Here is a 17,690-nt window from a genome sequence, read left to right as displayed (position 1 = left end):
TTTGAGCTATTAGCAAACGGGCAGCAGTTAAACAATACAGCATCAGGTTCGTTTCTTTTACGTCTAGATTATGTGTAATACCTAGGAGAAACAACTGAGGCAAAAAAAAAATTCTTCTTTTAAAAACTTGTTGTAAATTCCACCATAATTTTATCCAAAAAGCTTTAATAACCTTACAAGTCCACCACATGTGAAAAAATGTCAATTATTATTTATCTACAGAGAGCTTATTTTTTTTACAACCTTTATGGTTGAACTAGACTCAGGATCAAATATCTTCCTTGGGAGCATTCGGTTATTAGAAGCCAGAATATTTAACGGACCTATATAGGAGATACTATAATATTTTTTTTAAAAAAAAGCACAGTTCAGTATAAGGTGCTATAAGTCTCCATAGCAGCATGTGGTACCTATTCATTATGAAAACAAATACGACTGTCCCAGAGGATTTCCTTTGTGTGACTTTTTATTTTTTCCACAGCTTGGTTATAAACCTTGTAGATGTGATGAAAGACAGAATTGTTGACGAGGTAAGTTTTGTTTTGGCTTCACACGTGTCACAGTAATTCTTAAAAGGTATGCCTATTTTATGAGTGGCTTATCAGCTATAAAAACATTAGGTTTTTACTAAATGTTAGTAGGACTACATTTTTTCAGGCATTTGAGTTCTCATTGCTGTTAGGGAAATTAGAAATGTTTGTATAGGCTGTGAGATAGGAGAGTGTTGTTAAAATCTTCATAGATTAATAGTTTTGTGGTAGCATTGGTTTTCAAGGGAAATTTCACTATACTGAGGGTTTGTGGCACCACAGGTATGTATGTGTGCAAGTATACAGATCAAGTGGTGCAAGAATCTTTGCACCATCAAGTAAATGAGTGCACATGTAGTACAATAAGAGTACTGATCTTATTCTGCTTCTTAAGAGACTAAGTGGATCAATTGAATACTTAGCATTTTGAGAGTATTTAAATGGAGGAGCAATTTGCTTTTGAGTAGGACATGGAGGATCCAGATAGCTTGCAGCTATCAGCTCTTCAGAGTAGACCAGATCAGGAAACAGACTCCACAGGAACTCTAGAACTATTCTTTTATTAAGACAGGATACAACACAGGTAGTTCTCGACTTACAACTGGTTGCTTAGCAACCATTTGAAGTTCTGGTTTCCAACAAAAATGCCCCTTACAATAAGTTTGCTTAATGACTGTGCAACTTACTTTACAATCGCCATATTCACTTAACAACCACCACAGAAAAGGACATAAAATTGGGCATAGTCATGTGGTGATCTGCTTAATGACCAGCACAGCTTACAGCCATAATTCCAGGCTCAATTATGGTCATAAGCCAAGGACTATCTGTAACAGAATCTTATAGGCCTGATTGTGCTTTAATTGCTCCTCCCTCTTATATCCCATTGAATCAGGAGGAGCCTTTCTATATCCCATCTTGTTTCCCGGAACCTAAGGAATGTCTTTCAGCCCCCTCCCTCAAGATCCCCAATTCTTTACAGTGGCTGATTGGCTTTCAGGATAAAATAAACAGCACTGCAGAGTTTTGGGGTGAGCTGCAAAACTGAGAAAACATTGGGGGGGGGGGTTGGAACAAGCCCCTTTCATATAATTGCCCCAAAAATTATATTGATGTATCTAAAACGTTGCCAGGAGTCAAACTTAAACAAGACTTTCTAAAAAGGGTGGAGGACTATCCTTTCCTTCTGCAGCATAAAAATAATTTATTTGGGTACTGTCATTGATTGTAAAATTAAATGCCATCTGTCCTTGTGCCTCAGCAATCATGTTTTTTTCTTTTCTAGCTGAACAAATACAGTTAAAAAATAACAGGTTTTAAGGTGTATCATCTGAAAGCATAAAACATCACGATAAAGGAGTTCCTCAATTTCTCCTTGAATACAGATCAATATAAAGATACAGTTTCGTGTGTATTTCTGGCACTGATGTAGTTTCTTTCTTTTTGTGAAGTGGTTTCCGTTGAGCAAGATCGCAAGTGGGCATGTCCACTTAAAGCTTGAGTGGTTTTCTTTGGTCACCAATCAAGAGAAACTTAGTGAGGTGAGTGCTTTGTGGGACTTGAGAAGAAATATATGCTGTAAAACAAGTGAAATAATTCAGAACAAAGAAATAGCCCAGTATGTCTGCCATCTTGTGTAATTTCTTCTGAGATCTGTATTTAAACCATCATTGTAGCAAACAGAGTTGCATCGATTGGGCAGGATTTGCATCTCTGTGGAGTTTGGGGTAATATCACACTATTGGGCAATGTTTCTATTACCCTCTAATTATTAGAGGATGGAAGAGGGCCTTGGAATACTTGTAGTGTTCATATGTGTATATTATTTTTTTGTGGAATTGTTTGTTTTTAGGATAGGAATGGTCTTGCCACCGGAATGCTCATAGTGTATTTGGACAGTGCTTTAAACCTTCCTGTAAGTAAACAAATAAATAACATTTTCACATATTCTCTGGTCACATAAACTTAAATGTTTACATGTTTATGCTTGCTATTTGTACAAGATGTGATTTGCAGTGGCAAAGCACACCTATATACCTGACATACGTTTTATGCCTTGCTAAGCCAGAATTGGATATAATGCATGGCATATATGCCTGTGTAACAAATAACAATGTTGTGGGTATAATACAGTTGGAAATCAGGGTTTTAAAAGACAAAGCAGAGAATCAGTGGTATCTCATTAGCAGGACAAGGTAGATGAAAAAGGCTGCAAAGTATTATGAAGTTAACTGATGACATTTTCCCTTTTCTAAGCTTTTTAGAGATTCCCTTAGATGTTGCTGATTTATCACTCCCTGCATTCCTAATTATTGATCATGCTACCTGGGACTGCTACTGGTTGTATTTCAGCAACTTCAAGAGAGTCATAAGTTGCCTATTTTGTCCACAATTTATTTAAGTCAGGGGTGTCAAACTGCCGGCCCATGGGCCGGATGCATCATACCAAAACTGTGCCCACCCCATTGCCAGCAATGGCAAAAAAGTCACGATACGTCACAACACGTCATGTGACATTGCAAGTTTGACATCCCTGATTTAAGTGGTCTTGGATCTCCCAACTTATTGACATCAACCACTTGCTGTTTTTTATAATCCAGAATTTTAACTTTGTTTCATTGGTAGATGAACTTTTTTCCTGCTAGATGCTTAGCCATGCTAGTTGTTTTCTAGCTGTCTTCTAAGATTATCATTGCTGGCAACATTAGTTCTCCTTTCATTCCTGATTAACCTTAGACCGTTTTGGACTGCCCTTCAGTTGATTTACTAATTTTGAAGACATATTAAGTTTAAAAGGGTGAAAATAAACTAAAAGCAGCAGAAACTAGAACAGGATCATAACTATATAAAGCCAATCAACCCAGATAAAACAGACCAGATAGAAAATAGTCCTACAAAAATCCTAGTTAAGACTTCTGGGGGAAGCAATCCTATACTGTCATGTCACATAATTTTCTGAAACTCCTTTTTCATTCAAAATTCTTTCCTAATGTAGAAAAATCAATTGGAATATTCCAATGGTGAATATGGAGCAAAGAAATACAGAAAAGACAGATATCTCAAGGTAAATGCCTCTTATTTCTGTGTGGGTATTGAACTGAATACATTATGGATTTAATAAATACTAGAAGATTTTTTTTTTTAAAAAGGGTACTCAATGTAAAAATGGCCAAAGACACGCCCAATGCCAAGATTTGTGTAAAGTGGGAATACAATAGACTGGCCATATGAGTTACAATGGATATCATGTTTGGTATAGCATCAGGCAAAGATTTCANTTTCTGTGTGGGTATTGAACTGAATACATTATGGATTTAATAAATACTAGAAGATTTTTTTTTTTAAAAAGGGTACTCAATGTAAAAATGGCCAAAGACACGCCCAATGCCAAGATTTGTGTAAAGTGGGAATACAATAGACTGGCCATATGAGTTACAATGGATATCATGTTTGGTATAGCATCAGGCAAAGATTTCACTTCTGAGCCAGCCAACCCACTGACTAAAAAATCTAATCTCCGCAACTAGCTAGGCCAGATTATAAGTATCCCTGTGAACAGATGACCTACTTTACCCACCATCATTGGTTAAGTGGAGGCTAACTCTCAACCCAGCTAAACTGGGCAGAGCTGTCAGTCTGCTCTCCTCTCTTTTACTAGATGGTCAAGAGGGGCAAGTTGACCTCAGTTGCACCCTAAATAGACTGGAGATGGGTCCAGCCTTTCCATTGCATACTACATATTTGAAATAAATGCATAGGTGAAGCACATGTAGAAACAATGTTGAAACAAAGATTAGGCAATCTTTATTTATTTATTGGTATCCATGCCTCCATTATTTTTACAAATAACTCAAGGCAACAAACAAATCCAACATATATATGGGGTTTGGCTTTATTTATATCATTTTTCTTTGAGCAGTAGTCATCAAAATTCAAGCATAGGGTGAAGTGGAAGGAGCCTATGGATGGTTGGGGGCCATTGTGTGAGGGTGATTGAGGTGCCAGGTTTTTACTTTTGGTTTTATGGTTTTTTGTAGTTATATTGTTGTTGTAAGTTGCTCAAAGTTGTGTTCTGAGACGGACAGCCATGCAAATATTTTAAATCAATAATATTCAAAATTCAGCAACTGCTTCTCAAATTATGAGATGAATTTAAAATCTTTGAAGAAATAACTCTCATTTTTCTTGTTATTACATTAGGACTAGGCAGGTGATGTTTGTCAATGCTTCAGTGTCCCATTATTGTAATGCAAATATAACCTGCAATTTAGCCATACGCTACTTTCAATTTTCTTCAAGGGTTTTCTCACACTGTCCTCTGGTTTAAGACATAATTCAGCTTCCCTGTCCAATTGTGATTTGATCTATAGAACTACAACTTCCATTATCCCCAACCAATCCAGCTATTTTCCAGCATTATTGTGAATGAATGGAGACTCCTCTGGCATGTCTGATCTGTTCCATATTCAGGAAGAATGATGTATTGGGGTGCATTCAGTATATTTGCAGTGAAAAAGCAGCAATATTTATAATTGTTTTCTATGTGCCAAACTCAAATTCTGCCTTTAATTCAGCCTTTGCCAATAATAAATGTTGAATAACATGTAAATACTAAATTTTGATTCATGTTTAGGCTTCTAACCCTTTTTCCAATCTTTTTTAAAACAATAGAGTAAATGTTACATCTTTTCTCTTTTTTTATTCTCTTGTGAATGTTATCTTGCCATTAATACTGTCTTTTATTTCAAAATTGTAAATATGACAGAAGATAGAAAAAGAACCTTCTTCCTTTGTCCTGCTCACATTGGGCAACAAAACTCACAAAAGCAAGGTAATAGACATCATCTTCTTCTTCATAAGGTAAAAAAGAGTTTGAGGTCACTAAATTCTGAAAAATTGTTTCAAAAGTATCCAAAACGTTTTTAAGATAAAAGAAAGGCTGGGGAATCTGAACAGCCCAATAGCCTAAGTAGCATGACCAAAAATGAAGAACACTGCAAGATGGAGTTCAGATTTCCAAAGGCAACAAAAAAACAGTCCTTAGTGCATACAAATGCTTGACTCCACTATGGAGTATCTGATCCCCCCATGCTGAAGACAGAGTATTTCTTTAACAAATATCTCCATGTTGGAGTCATTTTTTTAATCATGAAAAAGCAAGAAACAAACTTTGTAAATAAATAAATCCTCTGTGCCCCTATGTCAGCAACAAGGAGACTGAGAGACCTGTCTGCATTGCATGGTGCGAGTAGATTCCAACCAGCCCATCAAAATCTGAGCTGTTCTTTGGAAACGGCTTTTGAGGTAGCGAATTTTCATTCCTAAAGGGGTGGAAAGGAGACAACACCCTATTGCTCCACTTTAAATTCAGGATTAATTGATCTGGTCTCAGGGTCAGCTGTGGCCTTATTAATGGTGTATTTAAACCTCTGCACAAGTGGCAAAGTTATTCCTGTTTCCCCAGGGTCAAAGTAAGCCACCTTGCTCAGAGCGTCATTTACACAAGGATTACTCAATTGTCAGATTTCAGAATGAATATTTAATACAGCTAATCCTCGACGTATGACCACAATCAGGGCTTTTTTTGTCATAGAACACCCAGAACGGAGTTACAGCACCTTTTGGGGATGGAACCTTGTAGGGTAGGCAAGGCGGGTTGTATGACATGTGTGAGTTCAGGCATCTTTTTTTTTTTTTTTTTTTTTACAAAAAAAGCACTGACAATTGAGCCCAAAATTTATATTGCTAAGTGAAACATTTGTTATGTGGGATTTGCCCCACGTTACGATCTTTTTTGCCAGTTGTTAAGTGAATCGCTGCAGTTGTTAAATTAGTAACACAGTTGTTAAGTAAATCTGGCCTCCCCATTGATTTTGCTTGTTAGAAGGTCGCAAAAGGTGATCACATCAACCCGGGACATGCAACTGTCAAACTATGAGTCAGAATTTTGATCAAGTGACCATCCAGATGCTGCACCGGTTGTAAGTGGTCCTAAGTCCTAAGTCACTTTTTTCAGTGCCTTTGTAATTTCAAATAGTCACTAAACAAACTGTTATAAGTCAAAGACTACCTGTATTCTATTGTGGATCTGCTAGATAGAAAACAATTCTTTGAATAGTTCTGGTGAAAGAAAATGAAGTGATAGTCAGGGTGATTGATATATAAAGCTTGAGTCATGTCTCCTTTGGGTAGTACAAGTGGTGGCCTTCCAGATGTTGCTGAACTGCAACTCCCAGAATTCCTCCACATAGGCCATACTGGCAGAGATTCAAAGAGTTGTAGTTCAATAAACCTGGGAAACCAAATGTTCCATCCTGCTAGAGAACAGTTCTGTACACTTAGAACCAGGTCCCACTGAACCCAGGGAAACTCAGCTGATGTGAATGCGGAATTCTAATCCACTTCTAATTAGACAGATGCCTTCGTGAATTGGATTGCAGCCTAAACCTGTTTGATCTAATGTCTATATGTCAATTCTGGTTTCTTTTTCCTCAGACTTGTAATTTCACTAAAGATCCTGCGTGGAGGCAGGCATTCACTTTCTTCGTCCATAGTGCTTCATCTCAGTCTCTTCATTTGGAGGTCAGTTTGTCTTCTTCTCTCCCTAATAATATTGCGGAACTGGGATTTATAGATCTACACTCATGTCCATCACTTGCAGTTATAGCAAGAGAGAAGGAGACTGTTGGGCATGAGTGTGGATTTTTTTTTTCTGTATCTGACCAAAATAACTGCTTCTAGTGGATTAATTGATTGATTATTTATTCTATCTATCTATCTATCTATCTATCTATCTATCTATCTATCTATCTATCTATCTACCTACCTACCTACCTACCTACCTACCTACCTACCTACCTACCTATCGGGATCGGTGCCCAGTAGAAAAAAAACATTTACAGATTAATCATTTGTAGTGAAGTATTAAAAGATATACCTTAATAACCTGCGACTGATTTGATAGGACATTCCAAAATGTGGACATTCATTTGTCCATTTTGTCTCCTCTTATTATGCTTTTTTGGGGGGGAAATATGCATTTATGATGTGTTTGGAAATGTTTTTAATAAGCACATTTCCAGCCAATAAGGCAGAGTCATCCACAGCCATATTCTACAGTAGCAGTCCCAACCTTTCTGGCACCAGACACTGTCTTCATTGAAGACAATTTTTCCGTGGCCGGGGGAAGGGGAGATGGTTTCTCTCACAACCTAGATGCCTCGCTTGCCCGCCACTTCACAACCCGGTTCCTAACAGGCCATGGACTGGTACTAGTCCACAGCCTGGTGATGGGGACCCCTGTTCTACAGGACCTACTATAAATCTGGGTCACCTATGAAAATATGGATCAATTTTGCAAACAACCCAACTTCTGTGTATTTCAAGTACAGAGTTTGAATCACTTTTGTGAAAATGTAAGTTGCAGCATCGCAGCATCTAAAGTACCCTGTTGTACTATGGCCCACCCCAGTCTTATTTGGGGAATATTAATTAGCCTTGTTTTTGAAGCTTTTCTTCCAGTGCCCTCAGGCCTTATATTGACCGAATGAGCTGTTAAGTCAGCTTTGAATGCTTCGATAGGTTTCTAGCCGCACAGATATAATTGATTCTACTCTTATTGTTAGAGCTCTCCCATCACTACCATTAGCTTTTCTTCATCCATTAGGAAAGTTAATGTAGTCATTTCCCAAAAAGAGCTTTAAATGGCCCGGTTAATTGGTGAATTTCCTTTCAATATATCTTGTCTCAATGCTCCCATGCGAAATGGAGAAATTGCTGCTGATTCGCATAATGGCAGTATATATAATCTGAAAAGGGAAGATTTAAATCACTACCAAGAGCCACTTGTCTTGCCTATTTATACTGCCTTTTGTTTTCTTTGTTCTAGATCAAAGATAAGGAGAAGGAGAATGCCCTTGGAACTTTGGTGATTTCTCTTGCTCGCTTATTAAAGAACCCTGAGATGACACTTGAACAAAATTATCAATTGGACCATTCTGGTGTGGCCAGTTCTATTAAGCTGAAAATTGTCCTGAGAGTAAGCTTAGCTTTCTTTTATTTTCCATTGTAATTCTTCCTGTTCTTGTGGGAAATTTTCCTGTGTGTCCCTGAAATTAATATTTTTTTCCTATGAAATAAGAGATGGTAGTGGCTTTAACATCAAGATTTAATATACTAATAATTTGACTAAATATTTATCCTAAGTATAATGAGTCTTGGAGAACTAGACTGAAACCAAACTTACATCATATATAGATCTGCATTATCCACACCAAATGGATTATGAATTTTAATGCTTCAAAGGTATCTCTTGATCTTGCCTCTCTATATAAATGTAACACTACATAAGTGGAGTATTTGTTCATAACTAGGGTGGCATGTTAGCAGCTGGTAGTTCTTCCCTGGGTCTTATAGAACACTTTACATCTGAAGTTATTTCAGTAACTGATCTTAGTTTTATAAGCAAGCAGTAATTCTGAATACATTTATAGTAAATTTTAATTCACAACAGATTTTTCTGAACCTTGGCTTAATTCGAGATTGAGGCAATTGCTGCATTAATTCCTACATGCCTGAATGTTTGTATGCTGAATGTAATTTGTGGACTCTGATTTATATGCTAGGGTTTACCATGAGCAAAACTGAACTAAATTACAGTATATCTATAGAGCTATATTTTCTTATAAAGTGACAGATTTCAATGTTTATTGGTGTTTGCATTCCTTCAATGAATGTCATTCCTTTCTATCGCTAATAAATACATATTCTATAAATAGATAGACTGGCTTGGAGAAGAAGCAGGAATTAAAGGAATTGAGCCTCCTATATTCTCAGCCCCCTTAACATTTTTAAGACTAAATTACTGCATGTCTGAAGTCATAATCCTAAAAAGGGTGCCTTAAATCTATTGACCTCCAGAGCCCAAGAAGATGATTATTAAGAGCATCATAGTGATAAAGTAGAATAGTTGGCTGCACAGTTTCCAAGTTGTGTGTGGAAAACATTTTTAAATAAGATGAATGATTAATTAAAAATTGAATTTCTTATTTTGACTACATACACCACCACATTGCTATATTTTAAAATAGAACATTTTCTTTTTCCAGGAGATGGATTTTGGACTTTGAAAGAACAGCTATGTAGTTTAGGAGCTGTGGCTGCACAGTGGTTAGAATGCAGTATTGCAGGCTAGCTCACTGCCAGAGGTTTGATCCTCACCAGTTCAAGGTTGACTCAACCTTACGTCCTTTCAAGATCGGTAAAATGAGGACCCAGATTGTTGGGGGCAATATGCTGATTCTGTAAATCACTTAGAGAGGGCTGTAAAGCATTGTGAAGTAGTATATAAGTCTATGTGCTATTACTATTGCTATTAAGAACAGAAATCTCACAGATTTTCAAAAGAATAATCTTAGGTGGATACGTGATGAATATATTTCCAACATATGATTTGCATTCTTTCCCAAGTGAGCAATTAAACAAGAATTGGTTTGAAGCCAATAACACATATGCACCTGCGTCCAAATTGTTTCTGGGTTTATTTGTATGCTGCAAATTATACAACAATTTACATTTATATAGCTTTCACACTTAATAAAATAATTCCTGCTGTTACTTATAATATTCATAAATGGGAAGGATTATAGCAACAATGTTTTCTACATAATAGAAAAGTTTGTCTTCAGTAAACTAGTATCAAGGCAAAAATATCTGTAAAAATATCTGATGAAATAATTAAGTATGACACCATCTGCAAGCAAATATCTGCCTGAAGACATATTTTTTACTGTAGGCACAAATATTCCACTGAAGTAAAAAAAAACCCCCACCATCCTTCAATGTAAAGAACAAAAAGCTATGTAAATAGTACATAAGATTAAACAATAATGGTGTGCTGTGAAGACAACTGTAGCTTTTGTGCAAGTGCACCAGTGAACAGTGAATGACCAAGGATGTTAAGCTGTAAACACAGCATATGCTCTATTTCATATTCACATGTTGGACACTGGAATCCTGTGATTTTTCAGTCACTGTGTTCACTGGAGAGGTGATACCTCTCCTTTTCTAGAATTGTCAGCTAAAGGCCTTCTACTTCTTAGCTAAATTACCCAGGATATGATTATAAGAAATTCTGCCTTTAGACAAGTTTTTTTCAGGCTGAAAAAACATGGTCCTTGAATGGTGTTTCTGGAGTGTATTAACAGTGGGTGTTTGTTATGTAAAGTAGAGTAGAGTAGAACAGAACAGAACAAAATTGGAAGGGACCTTGGAGATCTTCTAGTCCAACCCCTTGCTTAAGCAGGAGAACCTATACCATTTGAGACAAGTGACTGTCTAGTCCAGTGATGGCGAACCTTTTAGAGACCGAGTGCCGAAACTGCAACCCAATACCCACTTATGCATCATCGGGTGCCGGGTGGGCGTGGCCCATTGGGTGGGCGTGGCTGCAGTGTTAACAGACTGGGTGGGACTAAAAAGTTCAATCAATCAATTCCAACTTTGCAAGATCTTTTTTTTTCCTGTGAGAAGTTGAAATTGACTAATTGAACCTTTTTTTTTTTTGTACACGGCGGCAGAGGCCTAAAGCGAAAAGGTTGTATAAAAACCAGCTGAAGGCCTAGGACTGGGGCGATGGCGCGCGTGCCCACAGAGAGGGCTCTGCGTGCCGCCTCTGGCACCCGTGCCATAGGTTCGCCACCACTGGTCTAGTCTCTTTTTAAAAACCTCCAATGATGGAGCGCCCACGATTTCTGAAGGCAAGCTGTTCCACTAGTTAATTGTCATTGTTAGAAAGTTTCTCCTTAATTCCAGGTTGCTTCTCTCTTTAATCAGTTTCCAACCATTGTTTCTTGTCTTGCCCTCTGGTGCTTTGGAGAATAGTTTGATGCAGCCCCTCAAATACTGGAATACTGTTATCATGTCACCCGTTTCTTTTTTTCTTTAGACTAGCCAAACCCAAGTCCTGCAGCTGTTCTTCATATGTTTTAGTCTCCAGGCCTTTGGTCATTTTAGTTGCTCTTTTCTGAACTTTTTCCAAAGTCTCAATATCTTTTTTGTAGTATGGTGACCAAAATTGGTTGCAGTATTCCAGTTGTGATCTTACTAGGGTTTTTATAAAGCGTTACTAGTACTTCACGTGATCTTGATTCTATGCCTCTGTTTATACAACAATGTATTGGTGTCCCATTTTATGTTATTTATACTTTAGCTTATTGTTTTTATTTTGTTTTTAATTGTTAACCAGTTATGCATTTGAGATGGGTAATAATACTGAATAAATGAATGAATGAATGAATGCATGCATGCATGCATAAGGTATATAATGCAATATATTCATGAGGCCAAATCGGAAACTACATGTTATTTATAATTAACACAATTGCTTGCTATGTATTCAATTTCTCATTTTACCACACTCAGCATTAACAATTTGGTAGCAGTTTTGAAGGGGTTCTAAAGAGTCTGGTTTTTTAAATAAACAATATGATAATGCTTAACTTCCTTTTTCTGCCTTAGGCTTTGGACATAGAGGTCCCTGATTCAGAAAACACCAATGGGGCTAATGCCTTAAAACAAGTTCCTGCCTCAGCCCCGGAACAGAATGAAGACCAAAACAAGGCACAGCTGCCACCACCTCGTCCTCCTCCTCCTCCACCACCACCAGCAGCACCACCACCAGTAGAAGTGCCCAAGGCAGTCCAAGGAAACAAAGACTCTGCTGTTCCTGAATGCAGAAATGACAAACAGGAGAGCAATACTAACCCTAATGGAAGTGAGAAATTGTCAGAGCCCATTGTCATAGAGGCAGTTGCTGGAATCAATGAGCAAGGAGTTACAGGTGGCTTGAACCCAAAATCCTTGACACTTCCAGAGACCACTCGAGTACCCCCAACATTCCCAGCTCTGCAGAGACTCCAGATTGCCCCCAGCCTTGCATCTCTAGGCACGGAAGCCTCTTCAATCATGGATATAACTTGCAGCAATCTGAACCTCAATAAGTAAGTCAGACTGAACATTAGTTGGGTATTCTATTTCACAATTGTATTTGGTAACACAAAACTGACCTACCTAGCCTAAATACTTACTTCACTTTCGTTAATCATTTATAGTATTGCAAATAGGCAGGATGAACTGCGTATACCAGAATATTTATGCTGAAATTGTAGACGTGTGTTATGGAAAAACTGAAGTTCTTATCTATGTCTTGTATCAACTCAAAGTCTCATACGAAAGGGCTTGCTTTTTTTAAACTCTGGTCTTTGGATACAACTGGGCAACCTTTTGTTGTTGAAAGACACACCTTGCCATTTTTTGTGGGGGAAGAGCCACAGTGGGTGAAGTTATGATATAAAATGAATGGGACCGTGTGTTATACATGGAAGGAGCTGGTTATTTTGCTTGTGTTTTCTGGGAGATAAGTCTTTTATTATAATTTTCCAGGTATTTCCCACCTGAGAATTAGGAAAATGCAATATTGCATTGGAAAAAGGGCTTCAAGAATCACAGAGTGCTTATTTCAGGAAGACATCTATATAAAGATTACTTTATAATTAAAATTATGGTTCAGTATAAGAGAATATCGTTTTTTCTTTTAATATTAGTTTGGTTTTGGAATATACTGAAATACACCAGAGAGAGAAAAATGAACTACCACAACTACCAAGAGATCTATCTTACTTGAAATACAGAATGTCTCCTTTGGGAAACAATTTAAAGGCAGTTTAGCTTGTGTACAATGAAATACACAAGCATCTCTTTCTTTTCTCTGATGGTTTTATTTTTTCCTCTTTGATCTGTTTATAATATTAAAAAAAAGGTTAACTCATCTATGGAATTAGATTTGGAAGTCTGGCTTTGAAGCAAGCAGGAAGTAGCGGGCTGCTTCAGTCATGAACTTCCTTTAATTAAGCCAATTATCTTGTAGTGGGACCCTTTCTGATGGAAGGCCTTTGGGAGAGATTCACATCACTGTCCGGTATGCTTCCTTAAGGCAATCTCTCATTGTGTTGGTCAACTCATGCAGGTACAGTAATGTTTAGCAATTTATCTCTATTCATGTTCTGAGAGAAATACCATTCTTTTCAATATTTGGATTACCCTTAACACATCTTGGGTATAATGGCACTTATTTTACTTAATCTTTGCTTAATGGAATGAATATATGTATAGCAGTTTCCCCTCCCAAATTTTCCGGATTGGAGGATTCAATCAGAGTCTGCAACTATTGTTGGCTGAACATATGGTTGTTGTTTACATTTATACGGTGCTCAATTGCCAACAATTCTAGGTACTTTACAAATGATTTAAAACATTAAAAACAAGACATTAAAAACAGCAAGGTTTTTGTTGTTGTTGTTGTTCAAATTTAAGAAAAAAAATAAATTTGCAGCAAGGTTCACCTGACTGAATCTTTTCCTCACAAGATTTTTTTTTTTACTCTGTTGATTGTAAATATGCTCCCGTTTTTTATCCATAAGAAATTTAGTGCCATGCTCTCGGCACGGAGCACATCCATATGTTCGCATCTACTTGCTCCCAGACAAAAGATGGATAACCCGAAGAAGAACTACTGTGAAGAAAAGAACACTGAATCCTCGGTATGATGAAAAGTAAGTAAATGCTGTAATCACTTCTTGCTGAGGCCTAGAAGTTGCACCCGATATCCCCATAATGCTCGTCACAAACATGCAATATTCATTAGGTGATATAAATAGAGCTCAGTTTAAGTTTTACTTTATTGTTAGTGTCACAGCTTTTCTCTGCTGCCGTTTTCAAAACATCCAGTCCTGGGTGCAAGATGAAGCAATCTTGAGGTTTTTATATCACCCATGTTTCTTGGATGCAAAAAGGGTTTGGAGTGACCTATTGCCTTTCGGCTTGAGAAAGAAAGATCACTATCTAGAGATTGTGCAGTAATTAGATAAATGAAAATATCTTCTATGATGACCTGTATAATTCCACCTTCTATAATCTAAAATTTTGAATTTGAGAAATCAAAAGCCAGCTGGGTGACTTTGGGCCAGTCACTTTGTTTTAGCCCAACTCAACCCACAGGGCTGCTGTTGTGGGGAAAGTAGGAGGAGGAAGGAGTATTATGTTTGATCACTACCTTATTTATAAAAAATAATAAATGTAAAATATAAATAAACAGAAATATATTGTATAAAAAACCAGAACATTATTATAATCGTTGAGCAGAAATCCAATATAATAAATAAAACTGATACATAATAAAACACTCAACCATTTTCATATGAAAGCAAGGTTACCTCTGCAGATGATTTATTCAGTTCTCTTTTTCTCACGTTGTATCTGTGTCATGGAATTGTGCCATGGAATAGGGACTTTAGGACTTTTTGTCACTACCAGGTAATGATGGTTAGCATAGCCAGCCTTAAATCTATAATAACAGGCATAACCTGGAAAGAACACGCTTCACAGACTCAGTCACATCTGATCTAATCTATGGGAGCATTGCCTCTGCAATCTGGAAGTGCTTGGATTTGAGCAGGTTTTACATATTAGATGTATTTTTTCTAATTGTTTTTTTATTACTTTGGTAAAGCTTTAACTTTTCAACATTAGAGCAGGGGTCCCCAACCCGCAGGCCACTAGCCCACTACTGGGCTACGGCCTGTTCAGAACAGGGTTGCGCAAGCAGCAAGCAAGTGTGCATGGGCGTGCAAAGCTCTATTTGAATGGAGGATGTGCACCTACCAGTCACATGAAACTATCCCCTCTCCACCCCACCGGTCCATAAAGCCAGATAGGTTGGGGGCTGCTGCATTAGAAGATTTCTATTTACATAGCATATACCTTTTTTCATACATTTAGATTTGAATTTAATGACACCTTGGAAGACATTAAGAAACGAGCCTTAGATATTGCAGTGAAAAACAGAAAGTCACTTATTTCACATGAAAGGAAAGAACTTGGAAAGGTAAGATACTCTTTTAAATATGCCATTCACATCTTCCCTTTCTCTCCACCCTTATATACTTGAAATAAGATCCTGTTATACAAATTATTTAGATAATAACTATGGATTGCTATGTAACTTTAAAATGTTGCTACTCTCTAGAGGAAGCATCTAAAAAGTATATGGAGCAGTATGCAGTAAATAGCAGTACTGTGTTATAAGCTTGCTAGGCAGTTTATACGTGGAAATACACTTTATTTTTTAACTTGTTCTTGTAACTTAAATATTTGATTAAGCAGCTTAACAATTCTGCCTTTTCTTTTTAAAGGTGCTGATTGACTTATCAAAGGAAGATTTAGTCAAGGGCTTCTCTCAATGGTATGTTTGGATGGTCAGCATATAAGAAGGTAGCAATGCAAGAGGATTAGCTATTAGATCTGGATAGTGCAGAATGAACCGAGCAGAAGAAATAATAATTGCTTATTTCAAGTACTGGTTCCTCTCCCTCCTAAAAGAGGCAATGGAAAATCTAGGGAGAATTTCACTTCCTATATTTAGGCTGTGCTTTACAATATTCCACCTCTTTGCTTTCTATGATTCAGCCACAATTCAAATTGCAATCTCGCTATCAGTTTAATTTTGCTATTGAGAGGATGTTAAGATCTGTAGTGATAAGTATGATCTATTTATGGCCAATCAGTATGTATCCAAACACGTTTTTAATACCAACAGAGCAGTAAGGAATGAGACATTGGGTAGCTCCTCTGGATAAACCAAGGAACTATGGCTTGAGTACTAGTTAGATATGGGCTTGGTCCTGTAGCTGTGCTGCTTTCACCATTGTCAGTTTTAAAAACTTGATTTCATAAAATAGGGAGGAAACAAAGTAACATTGAAAACATGAAAAGCCCCCCCCCACATTACTCATTCCAAACATTTTGCTTTCAAACAGCCTGAGAACGGTGATGCAATATTTTGAATATTTTAGGTTTAGTGAATCTTGCAGAAGGTCCTGGAAGTGGGAAGGAGTATCTGGAAGGCTGTTTTCAATGCAGTGATTTAACTGTACTTTATTCAGCTGATAATTTCACCCTCACACAGCTAGATAACGCAACCACATCTAGGACAGACCAGCTGAATTCCATCGGGATTCTTTGGTTCCCTGCCTTATATACACATACACGTATACTTGTACACACATGCAGACACAAAAGGCAGGGATATACTATATAGCTAGCTAGTTAGTGGAGGAGTATCTGCTTTAACCCATCATGCCACCTTTCTTTTACAGGTATCAGTTGACAAATGGACAGCCCCAGAGTTGACTCCTTCACACCTGATCAACAGCACACTTCATGTATATTTGGAACTTTGAAGGCCACAATAAGATTTTGTAAATGTTTATACTTCAATAACGCTTAACTTATTTAATGCATTACTATATTTCTTAAAATTCTGACTTTTTCAAGGGATGAATTTGGCATCATCCTGCATTTAACTTTTAATGGTTAAGTTTATAACAGTAAATGTGTATTTGAGGAGTTCCCCAACTGATTGACCAAAGACAGGACAAATTCTGAGGCAGAGTGCTCTGCTTTCCATATTCTCAGGCTTTACTGACCAAGCACTGTTTGTTGCTGCTTAATTTCCCCTCCCAGCTCTGTTCCCCCACACAAAGTGCCACAAGTAAACCAGGGTCCATATCATTTTGAAAGCACGTTGACAGGTATGCTAGTTTTGCTTACAGAATGTACTTTTTTAGTCTGTATTGAACCGTCTTTTTCTGGGTGGTGAGGAGACAAAAAAATCCCTCATCCCTGCAGCTACAGTGGGGGGGGGGCTCTTCCTTCAAAGAGCATTTCCTCACATTTCATTGAATCCTGTTCTAAAGGATCCTCTGATTGTTTTTTAATGATCCAAGGGATTAAGGAAAGAGGATGGCTGGCAAAGAGGCAAATGCACTAGAATCTAATCATTGCCTTCAATTTTGTACATAAAACAGACCATGTTTTGCATTATTTATGCCAAAGAATCTAATTCAGAAACTGTTTGTCTACATTACAGATGTAATGCGCTTTTAAAGAATAAACTAACTTATGATATAGTAGCTGCTTGCGACTTATTAACTACCAATATTCTGTTCATTAATACACCTTATTAATCTGCTTTGAAAACTTGGTCCTTATGCTATTGAAAGCAAATAACAAATCTTCCAAGATTCCGTTCAGACATTTTTAATA

General features: G+C 37.3%; 1 protein-coding gene across 1 annotated transcript in view; it reads left to right on the top strand.

Moving 5' to 3' along the window:
* The window catches only part of ESYT3 (extended synaptotagmin 3), a gene marked incomplete at its 5' end in the record, with an annotated part of 35,473 nt that extends 17,924 nt beyond the window's left edge, over positions 1 to 17,549 (top strand). The window contains 13 exons of the mRNA XM_029284720.1: positions 482 to 530; positions 1,982 to 2,071; positions 2,383 to 2,445; positions 3,526 to 3,594; positions 5,296 to 5,361; positions 7,026 to 7,112; positions 8,419 to 8,568; positions 12,048 to 12,529; positions 13,456 to 13,554; positions 14,009 to 14,140; positions 15,366 to 15,471; positions 15,779 to 15,828; positions 16,742 to 17,549. Coding sequence (XP_029140553.1) covers positions 482 to 530; positions 1,982 to 2,071; positions 2,383 to 2,445; positions 3,526 to 3,594; positions 5,296 to 5,361; positions 7,026 to 7,112; positions 8,419 to 8,568; positions 12,048 to 12,529; positions 13,456 to 13,554; positions 14,009 to 14,140; positions 15,366 to 15,471; positions 15,779 to 15,828; positions 16,742 to 16,775 — 1,477 coding nt within the window. The remainder of the gene's footprint in view (positions 1 to 481; positions 531 to 1,981; positions 2,072 to 2,382; positions 2,446 to 3,525; positions 3,595 to 5,295; positions 5,362 to 7,025; positions 7,113 to 8,418; positions 8,569 to 12,047; positions 12,530 to 13,455; positions 13,555 to 14,008; positions 14,141 to 15,365; positions 15,472 to 15,778; positions 15,829 to 16,741) is intronic.
* Between the last annotated feature and the right edge of the window lie 141 nt (positions 17,550 to 17,690).

Source organism: Protobothrops mucrosquamatus, unplaced genomic scaffold (genome assembly GCF_001527695.2).
Source record: "Protobothrops mucrosquamatus isolate PMUCROS unplaced genomic scaffold, P.Mucros_1.0 scaffold863, whole genome shotgun sequence".
Taxonomy (NCBI): Eukaryota; Metazoa; Chordata; class Lepidosauria; order Squamata; family Viperidae; genus Protobothrops; species Protobothrops mucrosquamatus.
The sequence above is the reverse complement of the archived record's forward strand: the minus strand, read 5'-3'. Positions and strand labels throughout refer to the sequence as shown.